At 44.2% G+C, this 26,464-nt stretch overlaps 1 protein-coding gene across 1 annotated transcript in view; it reads right to left on the bottom strand.

Annotated features, from left to right (window-relative positions):
- SCUBE3 (signal peptide, CUB domain, EGF-like 3) overlaps nt 1-26,464 on the bottom strand; it is a 186,104-nt gene that overhangs the window by 63,845 nt on the left and 95,795 nt on the right. The window contains exons 6-7 of the mRNA XM_015423957.1: nt 25,053-25,169; nt 5,182-5,229 (exon numbers count right to left, since the gene is read on the bottom strand). Of these exons, the coding sequence (XP_015279443.1) occupies nt 5,182-5,229; nt 25,053-25,169 (165 nt within the window). The remainder of the gene's footprint in view (nt 1-5,181; nt 5,230-25,052; nt 25,170-26,464) is intronic.

The raw sequence follows: 26,464 nt of genomic DNA, 5'->3' as shown, positions 1-26,464 counted from the left end.
GTATAATAAACTATAATTTATAGTGTATGCTTTTATTAAAATGGCTTTATAATATAATTTTATCATGTGTTTTTAAAATTGTTAACCATCTTGGTGGCCCTTGTGAAGGCAGAAAGGTGGGATATAAATTTTGTAAATAAATAAAATAAGACTTTGGAAGAGTTTCCAGGACAGCCCGTATGATGAGTAGTTACAGCATCATACTAGGATCTGGGAACCCCAGATTTAAATTCCCACTCCACCAAAAAGCTTGCTAGGTCACCTTGGGGCGGGCAGTCACTCTTTGACTACTAACTTCACAGGATTGTGGTGAGGAAAGATGGAGAATGGGGAAACAATTCTGAGTTCTTTGTAGGAAGGATGTGATAAAAATATACTAAATAAATAAGATCAGATCTCCTCAATGTTTTCTCAATGGAAATAGCAGCTGCCTGGGGCTCTGATTCAGAATAGAGCCACATTAACTACGGTTCAACCTCTAAACATTATTTTAAGATCAGCTGAAGTAACCCCTGCAATCAGTACATGGATACTCCATTCACTACTGAGAAGCACTGGCTTCCAGGATGGAATATGGGAAGCATTTTACCAACATACCGCAATTCCACAGAGTATATAAGGCACCAACATACAGCAATTCCACAGAGCATATAAGGAAACAAATGAGTTTCCAAAGCTTGAACACCACTAAGAATAAATACTGGGGCTGCCAGAGACAAAGAGACAAGCAATGCGGATTGACAAGTAAGCCTTACCCATGCAGAACTGTGAGGCTCCCACTTCAGACAGCAAATTCCTATCTCCATGTCTGAGTGTCATTTAAAAATTCATAAAGCGCTACAGTCCCAAAGCAGGTCTGTGAATGTCATGTTTACTTTCCCCTCCAGGTATACTACACCTCCCTAAGCTATTGAGACCCTGATCCATGTTTGCCTCCACACCCATCCCTTAAATGCTCTGTCTCAAATGTTTTCAAGGATAATAATAATGTAGTGGTTAAACTGGGGTTCAAATCTCCACTCTTCCGTCCATGGTGATTTTGTGCAGGATCCAACCCAGTATCTCTTCATTTCAGTTTCCTGTCTGCAAAATGGCAATACCAGGGTTTGTCCGAGACTAAATCAAAATTGCTCTATAAACTCTTAAACCCACTGCAGCAACAGAAACAGCCTGTGCAAAGTTACAGGGTGACAATGAAATAACTGCCTGTACATCTTCTAAACGTACTCAAGAGTGCTGCAGCTCCTGTTTTGCAATGTTTCTGATCATTAACATCAGCATACTGATAGATACTGATAGCTTAGCCATTCACTCTAATAATACTAGATAGAAGATTGACAGAATAAGGAAGGCAAGAGTTTTATTCCTAGGCACACAGCAGAAATAATAAACAAAATGAAAAGCAGAGATATGGGAATGATGCAGAGTATTCCATATTGTCTTTCCTCTAGCAATACACCACAGTGCCCACGTCATACAAGTCATACAAAGAGGATGTTCCTTGTCATACAAAGCAGGGGTCATTTCGTAGAAAAAGAGCTAGGGGAACTCATTAGCATAACTCATTAGCATATGCCACACCCCCTGACATCATAAGGCCCGGGAGTGGACCTGCAAGGCCGGCGGGAGTGTGAGGAAGCCCCGCCAAGGCCCTCCCTGGCCCCAGGCAGGCAGGTGTGGGGAGAGGCGGGGAGGAAGCAACTTATCCTCCCTCTTCTCCTGCCTCCTCCTGGCTGAATGAGGGCCGGAAGCGGGGCGGCCGGAAGCAGAGGGCGGGGCTTCGTCGTGTGCCCCACCCCCGTACCTCACCCGGGGGAACTGCGTTCCCCCGCGTTCCCCCCCGAAATGACCTCTGATACAAAGTCATACAAAGAGGCTGTTCCCTGATAAAGTGATCATATTTTGCCATATTCCTGCCATCTTCACTCAGTTTCTGCATCCACGCATTTCCCTAGCATGATTTATAATGCTTTCCTTTAGAGATCTCATGTTTAATGCTACAACAAAGTTTCATTAAAAATGTCTTGGAACTTGTGATTTCATCCCATTCCAGCAGATCAAAATTGCATGGCAGCAATGGAGGAACTGTCTGCCATCAGTCAATCTGAGTTAGGAACACACATAAAATATATCCTCTCTCTTTTTTTGTATGCGGATTATTTCCTCTCCAAGTAGTTTTAGAGCTGGGCTCAAGATTTTGTTGTGTTTGCTGACCCCAAACAGACAAAGATAGACAGACAGATATTGGGATTTCATGACAGGCCCAAGGTACTCCTTAAGTACATTCATCATGTAAGTGGTTGCTGTATTGGTACCATTATACCAAACAAAAGTGCATCCATCCAACCCAAAGGAGGAAATGCAGAGTTCTTTTTTCAATTAAAACAGGTAGGTGGTTATCCAAGTGGAACAGCAGGAGAAGGAATTTATTGGAATACTAAAGAAAGCTGTTGCAGTCAGCAATGTACGTATGAGATCAGGAACTGGAAACTAACACTCACTAGCAACAGCAGCATAATGAAAGCATGAATTACAGAAAAGCAGTAATGTGCACAAGTAATAATAATCATAAATAGTGATGACAAGCAAGGAAACCATCAAGGACTTGTGGGGCTCCCTTCATTTCTCCCTGTATTCCCTTCCCCACACTATTTCCTTTTTCTCTCCTCCTGGCAGCCCCCATATCCTCTCTTCTTTCACGACTTCCTTCCCACTCACCAATCAAACTTTATTTCATTTGCTCCCCCACCTTCACCTTTATTTATTATCATTACTTCATTTATAATCCCCCCTTCTCCCCAATGCAGACTCGAAGTGGCTTACATCATTCTTCTCTTCTCTTTATCCTCAGAACAACCTTCTGAGGTAGATTAGGCCATAAAAGTACGACTGGCTGAAGGTCACCTAGAAAGCTGCATGGCAGAGTAGATATTTGACCCTGAGTCTTCAAGGCTAGAGTCTGACACTTTAACCACTACACCACACTGGGTCTCAGCTTTCTTTCCTTTCCTCCCCTGGCGGCCTCTCCATGGGAAAGGACCGGCCAACTTGCAAAATTCATGTGGTGGCAAGTCACTCAGGTGGGGTGTATGGTGGCCACTCACATGGCCTGGACAAGCTGCTCAAGTTTCGTGGAGGCTGCCTCTGGGCCCAAACATGTTGTGAGCCATCAAGTCACAGCCACTACCACACCTGGGAAAGTTGTGCAAACTGCATGGTAGCCAAGTCGCCTGGCGGATGCTGCTGGGCCTGGCCTCCATGACTCCTCCCTCCAGGACAGGAAGGAGGGGAGCTGGATGGCCTGGGAGGCCAAAATAGCCCTGGAAAGGGCCCTGTCCCTTTCCCTGCCTTTTACTGACAGGAACCAAGGTCTGAAGGCTGGTAATACTGTTGTGGTTGCCTAGCAACCCCAGCAACGGCCACTGAGATCTCAGATGGCATCCATTTCTTAAAGGTATAGGTGCTGCTTCTATTATGGGGGTTGCCCCCCCCTTTGAAGACTCCAGATTTTTCTGCATACCTGGGGCTTTTTTTAGATTTGTAGAAAGATCTGTCTTGTCCGTTCATAGCTCCAGTCTCTGAATTTAAGTATCCACAGATTGGGCCACACTTGAGAATTAGACATATTGATATAATATGTGGTGTGAAGTGTGCCGATCTGATGTAAGAGACAGTAGCAAGAGATGATGAAAGGGGTGACAATTATCCAGAAAAAACATAGTCCAGAAACAGTCCTTAGAAAACAATGCAGCATATCCAAAGAAAGAAAGGTGACCCGTCTATCACCGATTGTGGCATTACCCCATTTCAAATAGTTTTGCTCAACTGTAAAGAAGACAGTTCTTGTCAGTGCAACCCAAAGCAGTTATACCCTCCTAACTCCACTGACTTCAGTGGACATAGAAAGGTGTAACTCTGTTTAGGATTGCACTGTTAATCTCTGCATACGCTGTCTTTAACATCTGGGAATGACAAATAAAGAGTCCTTTTTCCTTATTCCAAATTCTGCTTCAAATTCATCCCAGTGCTTGACTCCAAGTCCCCCCATCAGTTTTCCCATTACAAAAATGAGACAGCACTTCAGAAAGCAGCTTTTTGGCAGAACTTCTCTCAGTTTTGCTTTTCTTCTCTAAACTGTATGAGTATCCTCATGAAAGAACAGAGGAATGATGCACTTCAGTCAGCCAGCCCTTTGCCTCTGCCTAGACTTCAGGGCCACACACAGTGAAGTACATTCCCACCAAGTACCAAGTAAACAGCAGCAGGAAAGGACTAGGAGACAGCCATAGAATATCTTCCACAGTTGGTCAACTTTACCTGCACTCTTCCTTAGGCTTTAACATGGGAGCTACAAGCACGAGAGTTCAGTGCCCCATCTTATCTACAAGATCAGGTAACACTTTTTGCAGTTACTCTCTACTTTTTCATTAAATAGCTCAGAATCCATAACTGTTGCAGTATATGGTGGCAATTAGAAAGAGAATTCAGAAGAGTGTTTCCCAAATGGATTTAGGACATGCAAGCTCTGAGTTTTGTTCTGCCACAAATTCTTGGTTTAGTCTTAAACAAGTCACCGAACCTCTGTTGTCCTGGTTCTCCATGGCCATAGTAATGCTTTGGCCTTGCAGGGGCAATGACACGTTAAAGACCTCACAGAGACAAACTTCTGGATAACTCCTGGATGGAATGAACAGCCTGGGCATCATCTTTAGAAATAGAAGAAATAACAGAACACACACTGCCCCTTACCCTTGAAACTGGTGATTATCATTTCGAGCCAAAGAATACACTGTTAGCACAAGCAAAGCAAGCAGCCACTTGAAGCCCCATATGTCATATACATTCTGTTCCTCATGGGATAGCCCTGATTGCCTGCATGAATCTTTCTTCACTTGCCAGGCAGTTCCCAGACTACTCACTTATCGCTGATACCTGGGACCATGCAGATGACAAGGGTGGACTTGTAAAAAAGGAGGCTGGAAATGGTTGGGGGGCAGATTAGATAGTTAGTAAGCACAGGTGCCCCTTTTAATGACCCTTCTGCCCCATTTTCTATGATGCAAAGTGAGGCATGCAGTTAGTACAACAGCACAGGCCCCTATGCCCAGTTGTTATATTCCAAAATATAAAATGCAGCTACAATTAAAACTCCTCATAGAGATAGAGAACAAAAATATTTACCATTAGAAAACGTCTGGGGGGTAACGTGCTGCTGGAGGTGCCTCTCCCCTGTTTAACATTATAAAAAAGTGGTTTAGAAACAGTATCCAGCAAGGAGTTTGGCTTTTTTAAAAAAATGATGTAAATATTCCCAGTGCACAGATGTACAAATACTTAATTATTCCCTCCCCTCTCCCATCATAAACCTGGCTAAAAGCAAACCACCCAACTACAAGGCTACAGGTTGTCCCTTATAATAGCTTCCCCTTTTTTCTACCATACTTCTTTCTCTGATCACTGTCTTAGATTTTGCCCTACTTAGAATACCAACTAGTGGGATTTTCTGGCGGCACAAAGGGACCATCAACAGAGAAAAATTGTACCATATTGTACCTGTCTTTCCCCCATGGTTAATAGCAGTTTGGAGGTGCAAATCTTTATGGGGAAAAGGTCCATGTGGAAGGGCTACCCTCCCCCAGCACCATGACCCTGATCCAGATTGGGGGCCCTTAAAATATGTTGGGAGATGCAATCATTGATTTCCCATATGTTGTTTTATTCTCCTACATACAATATTTAATTTACACTATTTACTCAAATGCAAGACTAGTTTTCCCCCCACAGGTATGCCATCAAAAAGAGGGGCTGTCTTATATTTATAGTTATGCTGAATAATAATTTTTTTTGGGGGGGTGTATAACAATTTTAAAGGGATCATCTTAAAATCAGGGTCATCTTCTATTCGAGTAAATATAGTACATTCTCATGTTAGCTGTATTCTATTTTATTTATTTATTTATTTTGGGATTTATATCCCGCCCTACCCAGCGGCTCAGGGCGGCTAACAAGCGGCAATGCCGAATTTAAAATTTAAAACAATAAAACAATATTTCATACATGATTCAGTTACAGGAAAAAATCTTATTTATCTCAGTATCTCAAAAGATGTAGTGCAAAGGTGAACTATATTTGGGTCATATATAAAACAGGTTTAACTGTTCAGAACAGCAGAGAAAAAGGCACTGTAAAACCTCAGCTAAAATAAAAGGAATCACCAATCAGTCTGTCTTGTTAAGCAGTAATCAGAATACATTCTATAGTGACACAAAGCCTCTAAGGATCCCTTATTAGGGAACCTTTTGCCTGGTAATCTCCAGTTAATAAACTACTCTAGCAGAATATACATGACATATCTAAATGGTTAAATTTAATATAGGCAAGCTAACCTCTATGAGGTTCCTCATTTCTTAAGTAAGTTCTTTTCCCAAGTAAGCTTAACTACAATTAAACCAGGGACCCTCTTATCTATTTTCCAGGGAAGATATGAGTTCTTCGAAGTCTGTTTCCAGTGCTTTACTGAACATACTAACATGCATCTTCCCTCTGAAGCATATGTTCCAGATATCTGGACTGATGCCTGGGAACACTGACTTACAGATAGTAAGGACATGACCTACAGTAGATAAAGATATATATTCAAGAGTTTTATCAAAGATTTTGCTAAATGATTGTTAGTGCCAAATCACAAAACCCTTTTTAAAATTTGCCATATTGAAAGTAATTTGCTGACTTGAGACCAAATAATGTTGTAAAAACTAAAGAAAGACACTGTACAGTTCTGGCATGCTTATGATTATGAAGTGTAACAAACAGTACAATCCTATTCAGAGTGACTTCAGAGGTCCATCAGTGGCTATTAGCCACAAGGTATAGATTGGGGCAAGTGATGCTCTGTCATCTTGGTGCTTGGGGGGGGGTCAACAGTGGGAGGGATTCTAATGTCCTGGCCCCACTGGTGGACCTCCTCATGGCACTGGTATTTCTGGCCACTGTGTGTTGGACTGGATGGGCCTTTAGCCTGATCCAACATTGGCATCTCTTATGTTCTTATGTTCTTAAACCCCATTTATTTCAATCAGTTTAGACTGGAATAGCTGTACACAGAATTAGACTAACCCAAGAAAGATTTGACAAATCAAATCCCTGCTTTCAGGAAGAAATTAGATGGAAACAAAGTTCAGAGGTACCTTGAGTTAGCTTAGGGGCAGTAAATCAAAGATTCAATATTAATTTGGGTAGCCAGATATGAACAGCATGTGACACCAGTTGTGTGAATGAGCTCCAAAGCACATTTTCTTTTTAAAAACCCATGAGAACCTGATCCTGATCAAGATCATGGCACAGGAAAGAAGAGGGGTTAAATCTTCTCCCAGTGCCATGTTTCCAATCTGGACTGGCCCAACAGAGCTGCTATTTGCTCTGCTGGGGCAAAAACACAGGTCCCAATACGGAACTGTATGTCACCTCATTGAGATAAACAGGCTCTGTGTAATCATTCCAGGTCAGAAAAATGGCTCAGAAGGGAAGGCTTAAAATGCTCCTCCTCCACACCACAATCATGATCCTGTTGGGGCCCTAAGTGCCAGATTTTTAAAAGGAAAAAATACCAAACAATTCATTAATAGAATCCCCAGTAGCACCATGAAGATGATTACGGGTTAAGGACCCACTCATTCTGTCTTGGATACATGGCCTATTCTGGAATCACCATCAAATAAACCTGCAGAGGCTTCCAGTACAGTTCCCTCAGAAAAAGGGACACAGAGAAGCAAAGTTCATAACAGCAATGGGTGGACAGTTTTATGGAACCATTTGCCATTTCTGGAACATCTTAGGGTTCAGCCATGTTAAAGAACTTGCAAAGAACGCAGAGAAAAAGCTAATTGGGCAAGCTTATCCCAAAAGCTCACTAGCTGGCAACACAAGAGAGCAGGCATCCAAGCACACATATGGGACAAATTATCCCAAAAGGAGCAAGGGAGAGTCATAGCGTCTGAGTGCTGGCTTGTGAGACCTAATGAGAACCAAATCTCAGAGACAAGTAAGAACATGGAGAAAAAACAGATGGACTCTGACAGTGGTCGAGAGAAGAAATGGGTGGTGATGCCTACTACCTATTCGTCTCTTCAGGGTAAAATTGAATCCTTCCTTGTTAGCATCTCTTCCTGCAAAGAGATATTTCACCCATCACATGAAACTCTTGATAATGAGTCAGACCACTGGTCTATGAAGGTTAATACTGCCTACTCTCTGAGGCTCAAATACTTTGGCCACCAAATGAGAAGGAGCACTCACTGGATAAGACCCTGATGCTGGGAAAGATTGAAGGTCAAAGAAGAAGGGTACAGCAAAGGATGAGATGGTTAGACAGTGTTATTGAGGGAACAAACATGAAATTAAGCAAACTCCGGAGCACGACGGAAGACAGGAGGGCCTGGTGTGATGTAGTCCATGGGGTCGCAAAGAGTTGGACTCGACTGTGCGACTGAACAACAACAATGTCTACTCTGACTGGCAGAGGTTTTTTAGGGTCTTGGGCAGAGGTCTTTCATATCACCTGCTACCTGATCCTTTTAACTGAGAGATGCCAGGGATTGAACCTGGGATCTTCTGCATGAAAACTGGATGTTCTACCACTGAACCATGACACTTCCTACATTTTGTTTAGCACTTGGCAGTCCCCATCAAACAGGATGAGAAAGAATTTTTCTGCCTCCTTCTGAAGCAGAGAGAAATTAATGTTTTCTACATGGTCAATCTCTCAAGTATTCAAAGATTTCTTTGATTTATAAATATACCCTAAGAAACTTCGGCTCCAAAGACCACCTGCAGTTCTGCTTAAGCTTCTTCCACTGGACATATCCTGCTATAGACTTCTAGGCAACATAGTTTCAGGTAACTGTGCTATTGCTGTGAAACTGCATGGAGAAACATTTACTGAATCCATGGCTATCATGCATCCTATACGACATTTGGAAATTTGTACTTATTTTAAACTATGCTTATTTTGCTTATTTTAAACTATGGGAGAATTAACATTTTTATGCTGGGCCTTAAGCAGCCTTAGATAGCCAGCAGGAAAGATGAGTGCATAAATCCCCAAGAATAGGGCCTGAATAGGGCTGCCAAGTCCCCCCGGGGCCGGCGGATCGGGCCCCGGGGGGAACCCCACCCCGACGTGCGCGTCACTAGGAAGTGACGTTAGGACGCCGAGCACGCTGGGGGTGGGGCCATGAACATTGGAGGGAAAACTCTATGGTTTTCCCTCCGATGGTCGTGGCCCCGCCCCCAGCATGCCCGGCGTCCTAACGTCACTTCCGGGTGATGTGCATGCGGCGCGTGCGCTCCAGTTGCCGCACGGGAGTCCCCCGTTGCGGCAACTGCAATGACTTGGCAACCCTAGGCCTGAAGGGAAATCCAGTAAGTGAGTGAGCAGGGATGCAGCAAATGTAGTAAGACCTTTCAGGAGCCAGGTACAGCAGCCAGGCAATGTAAGATCAAGCTGACTGTTGCCCAGGCAAAGGGCAAAGGTCAGGGGAAACCAGTGGTTGCCCATTTGGGACCTACCTTAGGTCCCAATTTTAAGACAAAGGTGGGCGTATATATTTTGAAAGAAAATAAATCAAACTAGTGGACACAGAAGCTTGAGAGAATATTGTACCCTAGGGAACCTTGCTGAGCACTCGCTCCTGAAACTGTTTGCTGTGGCAACTCAATTCATGATAGCTGCCTCCTCTGTGGAAGCAGCAGCAAAGCAGGGTACAGGCAGGTGCAGCACCTGTCCTCATGCCACTCACTGTTGTCCTTGCCCTGTATTTCTGCTGCACTGGCACCGAAGCATTGATGTGATCAGAATATTGCTGCCTCCTCCCTACCAAAAAGAAAACTTGTTAAAGGACTGAAGGGGGGACATAGTGGAGCTCACCCCTCAACTGTAACTCATTAACAGTTTTAAAAGAGCCCTGTCCATGCACTCAGCAAATCTTGAAAACTAATCTTCCCATGTGGCCAAACGCACAGAGGCATCAGATTCTGCTCATTGCAAAATCACCATGATCACCACCAGTGGCCGGGGGGGTGGGGATGAATTTCTCATCAATCATGGCAAATGGGGTTCAATGTGGCCAAGTGCAAGGTGATGCACATTGGAGCCAAAAATCCTCAATATAAATACACGTTGATGGGGTCTGAACTGGCAGAGACTGATCAAGAGAGAGATCTTGGAGTTGTAGTAGATAACTCACTGAAAATGTCGAGACAGTGTGTGACTGCAATAAAGAAGGCCAATGCTATGCTGGGGATTATTAGGAAGGGTATTGTAAACAGATCAGCCAATATCATAATGCCGCTATATAAATCAATGGTGCGACCTCATCTGGAATACTGTGTGCAATTCTGGTCACCACACCTTAAAAAGGATATTATAGCTTTGGAAAAAGTGCAGAAAAGAGCAACTTGAAAGATAAAAGGGTTGGAACACTTTCCCTATGAGGAAAGGTTAAGGCGCTTAGGGCTCTTTAGCTTGGAGAAACGACGACTGAGGGGTGACATGATTGAGGTTTATAAGATTATGCATGGGAAAGAGCAGGTAGAGAAAGAGGTACTTTTCTCCCTTTCTCACAATACAAGAACCCGTGGGCACTCCATGAAATTGCTGAGCGGTCGGGTTAGAACGGATAAAAGGAAGTACTTCTTCACCCAAAGAGTGATTAACACTTGGAATTCACTGCCACAGGAAGTGGTGGCAGCTACAAGCATGGACGGCTTCAAAAGGGAATTAGATAAGCATATGGAGCAGAGGTCCATCAGTGGCTATTAGCCACAAGGTATAGATAGGGACTCTGGGGCAAGTGATGCTCTGTCATCTTGGTGCTTGGGGGGGGTCAACAGTGGGAGGGCTTCTAATGTCCTGGCCCCACTGGTGGACCTCCTGATGGCACTGGTATTTCTGGCCACTGTGGGATACAGAGTGTTGGACTGGATGGGCCGTTGGCCTGATCCAACATTGGCATCTCTTATGTTCTTATGTTCTTAATCAATGTAACCAGATGTGGTTCTATTCTGATTGTGTTGTACACACACTGCCATAACAACAAATAAAGTTACATATCTAAATAAAATGTGCATATAAAGCAACATTACTTGAAGATACTATTGGAAGTTTTGGCCTGCTTTCCTTGGACTTCTGAGATCACTCACTGCCCGTACATTGCCGCTATCATTGTTTAAACATGAAAGATTAAATTCTCAGAACACTGAATTCTGCAGCAGATAACAAATTCTGCACTTCTATAATTGTATCATTACAACATGTCTATTATCAAGCTGTTACATCAATGACACGGCAAGTTTGTGTTCTTTTCATGTTTGTAAGGTTAACTTTCCACAAATCACCATGCAGGACTTCAATCACTAATCGTTTTTATGGGAGATTTAAAAAACGCTGATACTTAAAGTTACTACCCTCTCTTCCCCAGCCTTTGATCCCCAGGACAAGGCAACCTTCATTAGGACGGACCCACCTCTATAAGAGGAATGTTATTCATTATCTGCGTTTTTAAAAGCAACATTAAAAAAGTGGGGTGAGGGAATGAAAAACACTGGCCATAGCCCAATGAAACTGCCATTCAAGCAAGCTGACTGCACTTCCTGCCATGGTGTGATCTGAAGGGGACCTGTATTAGCCGAACTGTTTGGAGCAGCCCTTCAAACACACCGCATTCAATTTCAAAGAGCTCAGCCAAGGGAGCAGGCTAGTATTTTCCTCGCTGGAAACTTTATTCCCTGTGAAATGATGAAATATTTCAGCGGAAATGGAGGATGAGAAGGGGGGTGGGGTGAGAATGGCTGTTTGCTAAGACCCAGCAATAAAACAAAAAAGGGTAGTTATAAAAAACGAAGTAGGTATCTTAGACTTTCAGCCTGCTATAAATCTATCCGCTGGGCTTCCCCACTGGGATGGTGGAATTAGATGCCTAGTAATAACCCTTGGCTGCACAATCCTACAGTGTTTTCCAAGTAGAGCAGTCATGAGCAGAGAGTAATGGTGAAGTTGGGACACACAAAGGCCTAAATGGCACACTTGTATGTAGCTGCATACATCGTCCTGATTAGATTGGTTTAAAGGGGCTGCCTAATTCAGAAGGGATATTACAGCCATAGAATGATCATTCTCATTCCATTTCAGCAGCCAGTCAACAATTTAACACTATGTCCATTACTGCATACTTAAGAGACTAGACATACAGATTTGGTGCACCTATTCTGTAAAACACATGAATACGATGCTTCAGTTAGCCTCTTCTCCTGCCCATCCAGCAAAGAGGGCCTGGAGGACATATTTAGGATGTGCACTATGCAAGGCCAGCTTTCCATTTTCAGTGCAGGAACATCCCAGGAAATACCTGCCTTTTCAGTGACTTCTTTCATAGACTACATAGGTACCCATCTCCTAAACAAAGCTGAATCTGTGGACAATAGCAGGCTCTTTTCTGCTCAACAGCCTAAATACATGCAACTTAACAACAACAACAACAACATATACTGAGTCTGAGAACAGATCTTGATAAACAGCTGCCTAAAAATACATTTATTGTCTTCAGTCTCTTTCTCTGGGAATGCTTCAAAGGACACCTATCATACCCTTTGGGTAATGCTAATTTTAACAGGAAAGCTAGAAACAGGAATGGTCCAGTCACTGTGAATTCACTGTATAATGACTTGAAAGATATCCAGCTATTGAGAGAGAAAGTGAAGTTTCCGAGATAGTGAAACACTGCTGCTGGAGTGAAAGGGTGGCCCTAACAATATTTTTTCATTTCTAAAAGGAATCCCATTGCTTTCATATCTGGGGAGGACTATGGCAATCCACCAAACCCTCCAAAAATCACACTTAAAAAGCTAGACTTAACATTTAGGAGGCCCCGGTCACACAGGCCGGAAAATGCGGGGGGGAGGTGTGGCTATTTGCGGCACTGCAATTAGCCACGCGACAACGCAATCAGACGCGTCGGCGGCAATCCACAGTTCCGGCCCTCAGCATGCGCACTGCAACAAAGACGGCTGGAGGGAAAAGCCGCACCGGCACGATCACACCAAGGGAGTCCGGAGGCAGCCCATGGCCAGAAAATCTGCCATCTAATCGTGGCTCTCCCGCACCAAATTCGCCGTGTGAATGGGGCCGATATGGCTTTTGTGTTATCCATGCCTTTCATACATTTCTCAGTAATCCTTCTGACAAATATTACAGTTGGTATTATTAGTCCACTATTGCAGATGAGGTAACTAAGAATGAGAGATGGTGACTTGTCTAAGATCATCCAGCAAGTTCATGGCAGAGACAAGATTTGAAGGGATGGGTCAATCCTTTGGCTGCTATGTTATATTGATGAATGGCATGAAAGCTGGAGGACCAGGAAGTATCACTCATCCCTGGAGATATCACATATACTATTTCAGTAAGTTTCATGACACTCACACATACTCATTCTACAGAACATTCACTAGTATATCTGATATACTGGTTTGAAGGAAAAATTGAACATAGGTTCTGGAACAGGAAAGCTGTCTGAATCCCAAAGAACAAATAATCAACCCTGGATCTGTTGCACTATATGCTGATTGCCTATAAAAGCTCTTAGTGAGTGAAAGGTAACTAGACATACAACATCACTGGACTTAAGTGAAAATACAGAGTACAACATATTCTGGAATCAGCACTGATGGATAGATCAGTCAGACAACACAGATGTGACTGAAGCAAAGAAAGCTCAGAGTTTGTATACATAAACTAACAATTCTCCATTTGAAGGAATCTGTATTAGGCTGAATTTTATCTTCTGTATTTTAAGTAATGCTGCAAAAAGGAGACTAAGCACAATGTTATATGTCAATGTAGTTCAATGACAAGTGACTACAAAAGCATTTTAAAAAATCCACTGGATGAAATTAAAAAGCTAATTTTTATTCTATATGAGCAAAATTAAAGAGGAGGCTTGGCAAGTACTCAGGAGCAAACTTTTAGATTGCAATCTGAAGTATATCACTAAAAAATTCAATTGAAATCAGTACACTTTATCTCCAAGTTTATTTGCATGGAATTCTGGTGCTAGTCTTACCAGTCTCTGATTCTTCACATGATAGGATGTGAAAGTAAAAGTAAAAGTAAAAGTAAAAGTACCAAAAAGATAACCTAGAGATTCTAAACGGCTATAAAACACTCTGTTACTGTTACGTATATACCCTAAGATTACGAAAACTGGGAGGGGGGGAGTTCAGCCAAGAGTTGGAGTAGATGCATCCTCTTAGGATGTCAATGCAAAGGAGCTTTAATATAACGCTAACTACTCTATGGCTCCGATCACACCACCGAGGAACTGCGGGCAGGAAGCGAGGCTGTTTGGCCCGGGGCGAACTGATGCACATTTGCGCAATCAGACTTCCACCTGCCTGCCCCACAGTTCTGCATAATACTTACCTTTCCCTGGTGTTTTTTTGCGCCGCTCCTGCGGCGCAACGAGACACCCCGCCAACGACTCCAGGACGCCAGACAGATGTGTCTGTCTGATCGCGTCCCTTTAATCCGTGGGGGAATCGTTTGCCTGCCGCAGCTTCCGCTCCATATGATCGCAGCCTATAATATGCAGTGAAAATCTGACCATCTCTAGATCCTACCAAGAAATCAGAGTATTTTCTCAGCATGCAGAGTATTTTCTCAGCAGTTTACCAAATGCTTTCAAAGTCAACTATCTGACTTAATTTTTTTTCACAACAAGAACAAAAACATTACAGTAATGTGACTTAATCAATTCCTAAATAGGACTTCTTAACAATAATCTACTGTCAAACTACATATGCATCTGAAACCAGTAAAGCGTCTCTCTCTGTCTCTCTGATATTTTGCTGTTCTAAAACCCACATAAAATATGTGGGCTTTTCTTTCATTCTGACACTTGTTCTCAGGCTGAGACCTTATGATGCCAAGTTTTTTGTTGGAACCAGTTGCTATGACCTAATATTAACTTCTCCAGCTCTTCCCAAGAGATCACAGAATAAAGACAAGCCAAGACAGCAGCTATACTGATATAAGAATCAAATTCCCTCATTCAAGGAATTAAAATCCTGTAATTCTCTTGCTGTGAGTATGCAGAACAATCTAGAGTACCTACTGAGAGGCAACAAACCAGAAACCGTTACCAGCTGTGCACAGACACAATTGTGTGAGATAAAATGGAAGATTTGTCTTCACTTACCGTGAAGCTTCCTTCTCAGTGGTCCATAGAGGGGCAGTCATTCGGACTCCTTACTCCTGGGAAGCTCCTCTCTCCTCCGAAGGCAGGGCCGGCAGACTCTTCAGGCACAGAGGGGGAGGGGCTTGTCCCCTGGAACCCAGTCGTTCTCCAAGCAACCATTCCCCACTCTGAAAAGTAACTGACAACAAGCTACTCCCAAAGGGGAGCTAAACAGTCAATAACGCAAAACAACAATCCTTGCCAGGACCTCAGGCACCCCTCTACCTGTATCTGTGCAGGGTGAAAACACCCCCTCTACCTGTATCTGTACAGACAGCCCACAACAGCCCTGTCCATTGAGGAAGCGGTTCCCAAAAAACAAGGGCGGGAAGGACTGCCCCACTCTGGACCACCGAGAAGGAAGTTTCACAGTAAGTGGAGACAAATCTTCCATTCTCTGGTGGTCCAGGAGTGGGGCAGTCCTTTGGACTCCTTACTCCTGGGATGTGAAAAAGTAGTACCTTCTAGGGTGGGTCCATCCGCTTCCCCAACTACACGGCGTGCTGTAAGATCCTACGGCCGAAGGCCACCTCCGCTGATGCTACCTTGTCTACCCTGTAGTGCCTCGTAAAAGAGTGCACCGACCTCCAGGTAGCTGCCTTGCACACTACTTCCAGCAAAGGGAACGCCCTGTAGGCTGCAGACATGGCCATCCCTCTAAGGGAATGCGCCATCACCCCTTGTGGGGGGGTCCAGGCCCCTAGCTTTGTACGCCAAGCATATGCACCCTCTAATCCACCTGCTCAGGGAGGAAGGTGAAACCTTCTTTCCCATGGCCGACTTCCTAAAGGAGATAAAGAGGGAATCAGTCAACCTCACATGTTTGGTCCTGTCTAGGTAGAAACTAAGTGTCTGTCTCACGTCCAGGCAATGCCACTCCTTCTCTTTATTGGTTTTGGGATTTGGGCAGAAGGATGGGAGAATAATATCCATAGACCTGTGAAAGGTAGAATTAACCTTGGGAACAAAAGCTGGATCAGTGCGTAGCACCACTCTGTCATTATGAAAGATACATAGCTCTTTATCTATGGAGAGGCCCCCCCAACTCTGATACCCTCCTTGCTGAAGTGATGCTCACAAGGAGCACCATCTTGAACGTTAACTCCTTCAATAGGCAAGTAGCCATAGGCTCAAAAGGAGTCTTACACAGAGCCTTAAGGACCAAATTGAGGTTCCACAGGGGAAACCTGTGTGCTACCAGTGGATTCAACAGAGATATTCCCCTAATGAATCTTTTGAGATGTGGGTGTCTAGATAACGAATGGCCTTTCTTGACTCCCCTGATGGCTTAGCTGCCACCTGTCGCCTCAATGTATTTGTACTAAGGCCTTTGTCCAATCTCTCTTGAAGAAAGGACAAAACCTCTGAAAGGACAAAACCTCTGACGCTGGAGCCCTGGTAGGATCTTGACCTCTCCTTCCACACCAAGACTGAAACACCTGCCAAGTAGTATTATAAACTTTATTGGTGGACACTTTTCTTACTGCTAATAGAGTCTTAACCACTGCCTCAGGGTAGCCTATGCTCGTGAGTTGTTCCCGCGCAACCTCCAAGCTGTGAGGTTTAGAGAGATTGGTTGAGGATGAACAATCTCCCCGTGTCAGGAGATCCGACATTACAGGTAGTCTCCATGGCTCCCTCACCGACAACCTCATGAGTTCCTGGAACCAGGCCCGTCTGGGCCAGAAGGGAGCCACTAGTATGAGCTCTGCTTTGTGGTCTATGACCCTTTGAACCATCCTCTGAATGACTTGCAGCGGTGGAAAGGCATACAACAATGCTTTCGGCCAGTCTTGATGCAGAGCATCTGCTCCCATTGCCATTGGATGCTGTAGCCTTGACATGAAAAGGGTTTTTTTGTCAGTTCTGTACTGTGGCAAAAAGATCCACTTCTGGAAACCCGAACCTGTGGCAGATTAGACTAAACACTATCCTGCTTAGCATCCATTCTGATTGGTCGACCTACCGTCGACTCGACCAGTCTGCTACCGTGTTCTCCCGTCTTGCCACATGGATCGCCTTTATGGATTATATATGAGTCTCTTCCCAGCTTATCAATTGGCTCGCCTCCATATGAAGTAGTTTGAAGTGAGAACCCCCTTGCCTGTTTACGTAGGCCTTCGCCGTTACATTGTCCATTTGGACCAAGATGTGACAGTCCTTTAACTCTTGCTGGAAGGCTATCAAAGCCAGCCTGATTGCACTTAGTTCCAACAGATTCATACTCTTGGACTTATCTGACTGTTCCCAGGTGTGCTGTGCCATTTGTCCCTTCATGTGGGCTCCCCAGCCAAACAGGCTTGCATCCGTTGTGATGACCACCCTGACTGGATCCCTGAGTGGCACGCCCTCTGAAAACCGATTCGGTTCCAGCCACCAAACTAACTGCTGTTTCACCTCCTGTGGTAGCATTATCTTTTTTACCTTCTTCGGAGCTATCAAGTCCTGAAAGGGTAGAAGGAGGCATTGCAGGGGCCACGTGTGAAACCTGGCCCGATACTTGCATTCCCAGTAACTGCGCTAGAGTCATAATCTCTACTTTCTGCAGACTGATGACTTCCTGTGTCAGCTGTATCAGTCGTTCCTGCCTCTCTCGAGATAAGAACACTCTGTCTCTCACTGTGTCGATGTGTACACCCAGGTGGAGCAGAGACTGAGTTGGACTCAGTTAACTCTTTTTGATGTTGATTACAAAGCCGTGGTCCCTGAGTACCGTCATTGTGGTCTCCAAAGACTGAGCCGTCAGATCATAAGATGAGGCTTTGACCAAAATGTCATTGAAGTACGAGTATAGAGATACTCCCTTGGTCCTCAGCAAGGCAATCAGGGCAACTAACACCTTGGTGAAGACCCTGGGTGACGATTTTAAGCCAAAGGGAAGTGCCTGGTACTGATAATGTTTGTTGTGGTAGGTGAAACAAAGAAACCTCTGATGAGTCTTCAAGATAGGGATGTGCAGGTACGCCTCCGCAAGGTCTATTGATGTCATGAAGTCTCCTTTCTGTATGGATGTTAGAATGGATTTTACCATATCCATCTTGAATTCTTTGGTAATCACTCTCTTGTTGAGCCACTTGAGGTCCAGTATTGCTCTCACATCTCTGTTCTTCTTCGGAATGGTGAAAACTACTGAGTATACCCCTTGAGATCTCTCTATGGGTGGGACTGGTTCTATTGCCCCAATCTCGATCAAGTGTGCTATGGCTCCCTCCAGTTGTTGTGTTTCACACTGGATCTGTTTCGTGGAAGTTCCAGAAAATGTGAAGGAGGAAAGGACCGGAATTCTAGGGAATACCCTCTTGCGATTGTATCCCTTACCCATCTGTCCGAGATCGACTCTTGCCAAACACATGCAAAGTTCTGAAGACAGCTCACGACTCTGGTTCCTATCTCCATCCCGGCATAGTCATGCCTGGGGTCCTTTCTTAGTGTTCTTTCCATTGGTGGACTGTTTTGCAGGAAAGGTGGAGGATTTTCCATCTTTGTACTTGGGTTGCCATTTCCCTTTGTACGGTCTACTATTTCCAGCTTTCGAATCTTTCCTTGAGTCACGAAAGGACTGCTGGTATCATCTTGCTTTCCCCTCCCTCTTTTTTGATGGGAGTACCTTCTTCTTATCTTTGATAAGGTAATGATCCAAGTCTTCTCCAAACAGCTTGGAACCTTTGAAGGGGACCACTGCCACTTTTGCATGTGCTGAAGGATCCGCATCCCAACTTCTGAGCCAAGTATTTCGCCGTGCTGTAATGCTGCATGCCATGCTCCTTGCAGACTGCTGTACTGCATCCAGCATCGCATCTGCAGTGAAGGCTGTGGCAAGGGCTATCTTTTTTAACTCGTCCTTCAGTTCCTTAGGAATGCTGCTGTCTGCCTTAGCAAGATCAGATGACCACGCATAAGCCGCCCTTGCAAATAAGGAACCTGTAACAGAAGCTCTAAGGGAATTAACCGACGCCTCAAAGACTCTTCGTAGCACTTGTTCTATGCACTTATCACTACTCTCCTTTGGAAGACCATCTGCCCCCATAGGAAGGACCAATGTAGAGGCCAGACTATTGATAGGATCATTCACTGTAGGTAGTTTAAGCTTTTTTGACACTTCAGGCATTAAAGAATAACATTTTCCAAAAACTGGGTTAGTTGCTTTAGGTTTGGCTGGGTGTTCCCACTCTGCCTTCATTACTTTGTAGAAAGAAGCAGGTAGTGGGACTCCTACTGATTTAGTGCTAGGTTTAGGTATGGCTCTATCTGATCCTGCAGGGAAGACGGAATCCTCTTCCTCTTTCTCTTTAGGAGTATAGGCCAGTTCCAATGTTCTGATAACTTTTGGAAGCAATCTATTATATAAATCCTGAGGGAAGAGCCTGGATTGAGATGCAGGTACCACCTCTTCCTCCTCCTCTGAAAGTTCGCCCTCCTCTTTGGGTGGCTGAGAGGTAACAGATGTTGAATCAGAGTCCTGTTCCTCCAATACAGGACTATGCTCTCTCACCCTGAAGACTTTTTTCTTTTCTTATCAGGAACTTCAGTCTCTCTATCCCCAGAACTGTGTCTCTTACAGTGTTGGTGGGTGTGGGAGTGATCTTGAGACTCCTGGAAATTGCCCTCAATTCCTTTCTCATCTCTGTTTTCAGCCAAGAGAGTAAATCACCTTGGTTCTCTACACCTGATGGGGGGTCTTGTGTCTGGGTGAGAGGAGATTGTGGAGACTCAGCCAGGTCAAATGTACATGTCTCAGTGTCCATCTCCTGAGAGGTGGAGGACTTGGCAGCCATGTTATGCTCTGTCGTGGCCAGGTGGTCTGTCCAGCCTCCCACATCGACACCGGGACAGGGAGCCGACCGCAGATGATTGGTGACAGCTGCCCTCTCACAGGTGCTTTCGCCGCATCATCGTTGGAGACCCCTCCACTTGTCTCTGAGGCTCCCTGTGGGAAGAGAGTGGAGACATGTCACACCAGTCCCCCTCCACAACTGGCAGTGTAGCGGAGGTCTCAGTGGTGCCATGGTTCCCCAAGGGTTGCCCAGGTCTGACAGCGCCTACAGCTGCTCGTCTCTCTGCGGCTCGGATGAGGAGGAGAGGAACGGAGGGGTTGAGCAGACAGGGAAGCTGAACTGCTACCTGTTACCACCCTCCTCCTGGAGTCTTCTAGTGCCTTCTTTCTTCTTCTTTTATTTTCTGTGTTCTCAAGGAGCACGATCTACCATGTCCTGCTCAGAAGGCAGGGCCGGAGAGACTGGGTTCCAGGGGACAAGCCCCTCCCCCTCCGTGCCTGAAGAGTCTGCCGGCCCTGCCTTCGGAGGAGGGAGGAGCGTCCCAGGAGTAAGGAGTCCGAAGAACTGCCCCACTCCTGGACCACCGGAGAATGGAAATGAACAAAATCAATATAATATATACATTCAAAACGAATGTTTTGTTCGAAAGTACATGGTTCCAGAGTTTATACAAGGTACCAAACATTCCTGCAATTGTTTCAGTCTCAGCATTGATCCTTTATCTCTGTTTGCAACCAAAATTTAAATAACATATTATATGTGCCAAAAAGGCACAGTACTCCCAGATAACTATTGCAGTGTCTACTAAATGAAGCTGAAACTATCCTTGTTACACTACTTCTAAGGATTTCAAAACATTTTGAGCATAATCCTGCATCTTTAGTATTAAGCAATCACATTTTAGCTTGGACCTTTGCAGTCACAGGAAAAAAATCTCCATCTGTTATAGTCTACAGAGGAAGGCTGAAATGTGGCAAGGCAGCAATGATTTCAGCCAGCAGAGAGAGGATGTTCCTTTACACGCAGCTTTTGTACTTCAATAGCTCATCTGCTGCCCTCTCATAGGGACAGGAAGACTTAGTCCTTTGAATTCCTAATGAATAGCTGAAGCAGAGGTGTTCGGTACTGCTATCGATTGTGGTACTTCAACAGGAGACACGGGGAAAGAACCCAAAATAAAGAAGGTATCAAAACGGCACTGGATTTGTAAAACACTCGTCCATATGGACCATGCCACCCATGCTAACATCCCCTGTATCTGCCATGTGCACTAAGAAGGATCAGAGTGCAAATCATCATTTTTTTTTTTGATGGTTCTAGGAATGAGACATGATTGGTCAATGCAATCAAGTCCCAACAGACATGCCCTTCATATGCCCATCTCATATGTCCTGGGGCAAACAGAAGGCACATTCACTCCGGAATGCATATATATGACCACAGTTATAGTTAATGTAGTGTTTCCTGGCATACAGGGTACAGCAGAAATTCAGTCCATTCCACTTGCCTATTTTCCTGTTAAGATTAAATCTGAATGTTAAATATTTGACCTTTTTGAAATGTAATTGAACTGTTTCTAGTTACTTCAGATGGAAGAGAGCTTTGACCTTTTTGAAATGTAATTGAACTGTCTCTAGTTACTTCAGATGGAAGAGATACCAGATTCAAAAAGCTTTTTTTCTTTACAGAAAGGCATGGTTTTTTACTTGCGTCCCAGCCAAATGCAATGAGGGAGAGATCAGAGAGCAACAATGGCAACTGATAAAATAAAGAGGCATACAGGGTTGCAAACCCCCAGAACGGGCCTGGAGATCTCTCAGATTTACAATCGATCTTCAGATTCCAGAGCTTAGTCCTCCTGGAGGAAATGGCATCTCCAGAGATGGCCTCTATGGCATTATACCCCACTGACATCCCTCCTTTCAGTGGGGTTCCCAAACCCCACCCTCCCCAGGCTCCACCCCCAAATCTCCAGGAATTTCCCAACCTAGAGTTCGCAATCCAAGGCAAACAGGAAAGGGGTACAGCACTGCATCCTCCCGGTATCTGCCACTTAATTCCTATAGCTGCTCTCCCCATACCAGAGCTCTGCTGAAAAAGAAAAGCACAGGGGGAAGGACAGATTACACAGAGGAGAATGAGAGGAAAGATGGTGAGAAGTAAGTACAGCCACCATCATCTAGGCCCTCTACAGCTCTCTATGCTCTCTAGAAATGGACCTCTTCCTCTTTTTTATGCGAGTGGGACACTCACATGTTTAAACACACAGAACTGTTGCAGTCATGTCACAGATTATTCAAAAGTTGCTGACTCATTGTGAGCTGAATAGTGAAATTGGAAAGCTTTCTTTATTCATTAAGAATTAGGGGGAACCTGGCTAAAAGGACACAGGTCCAAGCTTCACTTTCCCCCCTCTTTCCACAGTAGATTTGGATGGAAAGGTCAAATCAGTTTGTGAAATTCATTTTGCCTGCTCACTGTCTCTTGAACTTTGCTGCTCCCTCAGAGCTTCCACACCCAACTTCCTGAAGAGAGTCCCTATGCTTGTAAAGGCTGCTGAGAAATGAGAATAACATTCAGTGTAGTTTTTCCCATTGCCATATAGCAGTGCTAGTGGAACTTTCCCTTTCTATGAGAAAAGCACTGAAACCTTAGTTTTGGACCAGGGAACAATTATGACCCTTTGCCTCATATTCCTTTGGCTTCCAAAGTTTCCTTGTTTGCAGGGTTACTACATTTAGTTCCTGGCCATGCTCCTGTGTAATTTAGCATGAAGAAATTAGGCAAGTGAAGCTTTGCTCGTCTCTTCATAACCTTGCTAGGGGGAAACTTCACTTGCTTAATTTCTTCCTGTCAGGCTGCACGTGATAGCATGTTTATGCTATGACTGGGAGTTAAACCTCCCATCCTGCAGGTCTGGCTTCTGAAGTGATTCAAAACAAAGGAGGGAAGCTTTCACAGAGATTATGAAAGCAAAAGAAGAAAGGAAAAGTGGACAGGAGAACCAAATTTGCATAGACATATTTCTCCTTGGTGGGGAGATATGTATACAGCCACCATTAAGACCATGTAGCATTTCAGATGCTACAGAAGGTTCTCTGTTCCTGCAGTTCTTTTATTTAAACAGCAACTGTGTTGAAGCAGAATATTTGCATCAAACAACACAATTCAGAGGAAAGCTATGTGGGAAGTGAAAAAGTCTAAAAGGCAAGTCATATGCAGACAGAAGAAAATGTGCATGTTCACCCTAGGGGTAAAAAGATTAAAGGGAAGGAGCAGCACAATGGCAATTTTTATACATTTTACAGCAGTCAGAAAAACAAGAACCTTGCTTTACCTATAATATGAAACAAGTGCAAAACACAAAATTATAGCATAGTAGATTGAAGCTGAAATTTGAAGAAAAAAGAACCCCCTATTAACTCTAAGGATATGGTGGTCTACGTTGCCCACAGAAACTGTGAAGTCACCTTCCCTGCACAGTTTCCAAGTAAGCACATCTGGCCTGAAAAGTTTTAAGTACCAGATATCCCATGTCAAGATAAGAGGCTGTACAGGGAAAATTGTGGGTAGCCTTTGAGCTGTAGGGGTTGTACAAACCACATTGCTCTACTGACCCACATCCTCTGAGTTGCAACCAAACAGTTCCTCACTCATTTGTGAGTGTGGGTCAGCATCTACATAAACCCCTTCAAATGTGTAAGGTGCCCCCACAATCAACAATTACTCCAGCTGACCTAAGCTGTGTAACAAATGTTGCTTTCACACTTGATATTTGGTCTGGCTTTGGGACTGATGGGAAGTGGGGTTTTCCCCCCACTTCCACAAAGTATCAAGGTGCTCTTGTTTACCTTCTGGCTTTTCTTTAGCTTTCCTGCTATCTTTCCTAAGCCTGCTTTATTACAAGCTTTTAGGGAACAGTCATGGTGGTTGCTGTGTAAATGAGAAAGCCCAGATCTTTCTCATTACCACTAACACTGGTGCCATTTCCCCTACTTCAGTCCCCAAGAAAGGCCATTCCCTCCCTGCCCCCACATCACTAGGGGGCTTTTCCATTTTCTTTTAAAAAATCAGTGACTGAGCTTTATAACTTTATAACAGGGCCTCTAAATTCCCACCTTTCATTTTTTAAAAGCAGTCTCTAGCCCCATTCGTTGTAGAGATATAAGGGGGAAAGGATATCCCTGCAACAAAAAGGGCTAGAAAGTTACTTGTTTTCAAAATGCAAACTGAGAATTCATTATAACTTTATAACATCATAGCAATTTGTTAATTACCATTTTTTAAATCTAAAAACATGAAAGAAATCCTTTGGGGGCACAGGGGAATGGGAATGGCTGGGGAAAATGCAGGAAACCCTGCCATGCAGAAACTCTGAATCTGCAGCTGTAGCAAGACTACCACAGAGTAGTGTTGCTGTGTGGATGTCCAGAAGTCAAGAAGCATGTTGCCTCCCACTGATGTGGCACACAGTCTGGGTCAGGTGCATCCTTCCGTGTCCATATATAGTTCTGGAACAGGGCCATTTTAACTCCCCATTTCCCTCCAAATATCCTAAATCATAACAGGACAACTGGACTTTTTGATGCAATGGTGAATCATTTTAAGAACATACAGATTCTGTTCCCAATAAGGATGGCGGAAGAAGGTTGAAAGTAGCCTGTCGACAACTCATTACTGTGATGCTTTACTTTCTTTCTGACACCTTGGAAAGACGACATGTTTAAACCTAGATTATGTTCTTATTCCTTCCATACAGTGGTTTTTGCAGGGCCTGAGACAATTAGGTCTTACAATAACAGATTTTCTTTGGCTTTACCTAGATTGCAGTTGGTACAAGACTATGAACTTCCATAATAATTTAAAGCAGCCCCATACATCGGAATTACTGCTTTGAAAGTCCCACACTCTGCTGCCTACCAAGAATATATACATACCACACACAGGCAAACTTTTAGCCAAGATTTGCATTACAGTTCTCACCTACCTATGCATGTCTTCCCATCAGAATGTAGTACAAACTTGACATGGCAACCACACTTTGGCCCTTGATCTGTATCATCACAAGTGTGCTGACACCCTCCATTGCCATAGTTGCAGGTCACTGCAATGGACAAGAGATCAGACAAAAAGGTAAATAGTTGCTTCAGAACACTATCATCATGGTCCCAAGCTGTCAGTCTTCTGGAAATGCCAACCCATAAAGCACAGAGTCACTTATGAAATCAAGTTGATTACCTGCTCCAGTAGGTCAGCAAAAGGCCCATATCCTTTTGGATGACACAACCTATAGCAATATCCTACTTTTGATGTAGGAGTGCTTCACATGGGAAGTTACCTGCATACCTAGTACATGTTTTATTGCACAACTAGAACTGCAGAGAAACAGTCCAGGGAAAAGATGACACAGAACAGAGACACCACATTGTTTATACATCTTTTGAGCACTTTGTCTTTTATCTACAAATCATTATTCCAACCTACATTTTATTCCTTGTTTGGTATCACAATTTGTAGGCAAGAGAACAAACCAATATGCCATTTCATCCAATTCAGATGTCACAGTGAACTATGGTTTCTCGGGAAATGAGAAATCTTTGGTCTGTAAGCCATAATTGCGGGAAGGAGGGAGCGCATGGGCCTGAGGATTTCAAAGTAATGCACACATATGTTCATTATGTCTAAATGAAACCTATTTCATCCAAATAAGAACCCTGTTTCTAGCAATAATGGATCAAAAATTAGTTGGCAGGGAAAAGCATATGGAAACTAGCAGCCCACTGGCATAGAACTCATCTTATATTCATTCCACACATTCTAGCTGGTTCATCCGCAGCAGTGTTCCCTCTAAGCTGAGTTACTGTGAGCTAACTCACAGTTTTCTAGCCTCTGACTTGCACATTTTTTGTCTTAGCTCAGGAAGGATGGCTCCAGAGCAAACTAATTTATGCAGTAGCCAAATTGCTCACTCACAGCTTTAATGCCAGTAGCTCACAAAGTTGAATTTGTAGCTCACAAAGTTGAATTTTTGCTCACAAGACTCCACAGCTTAGAGGGAGCATAGTATACAAAAACTAAACTTTGGCCCCGGTCACACGAGAGGATTAGGGCCGGGAGAGGGACGGATCGGGGGCGGAGAAAACGGGCGCGATCCCACCGCAACATCTGGGAAGTGTTGCGCGCCCGTCCCCGATCTGGCCCTTCCGGCGATAATCCGCACCAAAAAAGAACCACCTACTGAGGTGGTTCTTTCCGAACGGCCGCATCAAAGCCGGCCGTGGGATCGCCGGCGCGTTCTTCCGCCAGTGCATCCCCGGGTCCTGGCCAAACTGCGCATGCTCAGACATGCGCAGTTCGGCAGCCTCCCGTGGCTTCCTCCCCAGTCTCCCTGGCATCTGA

This window comes from Gekko japonicus, unplaced genomic scaffold (assembly GCF_001447785.1).
Source record: "Gekko japonicus isolate JY-2015 unplaced genomic scaffold, Gekko_japonicus_V1.1 scaffold370, whole genome shotgun sequence".
Lineage (NCBI taxonomy): Eukaryota > Metazoa > Chordata > Lepidosauria > Squamata > Gekkonidae > Gekko > Gekko japonicus.
Note: the sequence above shows the minus strand (reverse complement) of the source record. Positions and strands in the feature narration are given on the sequence as shown.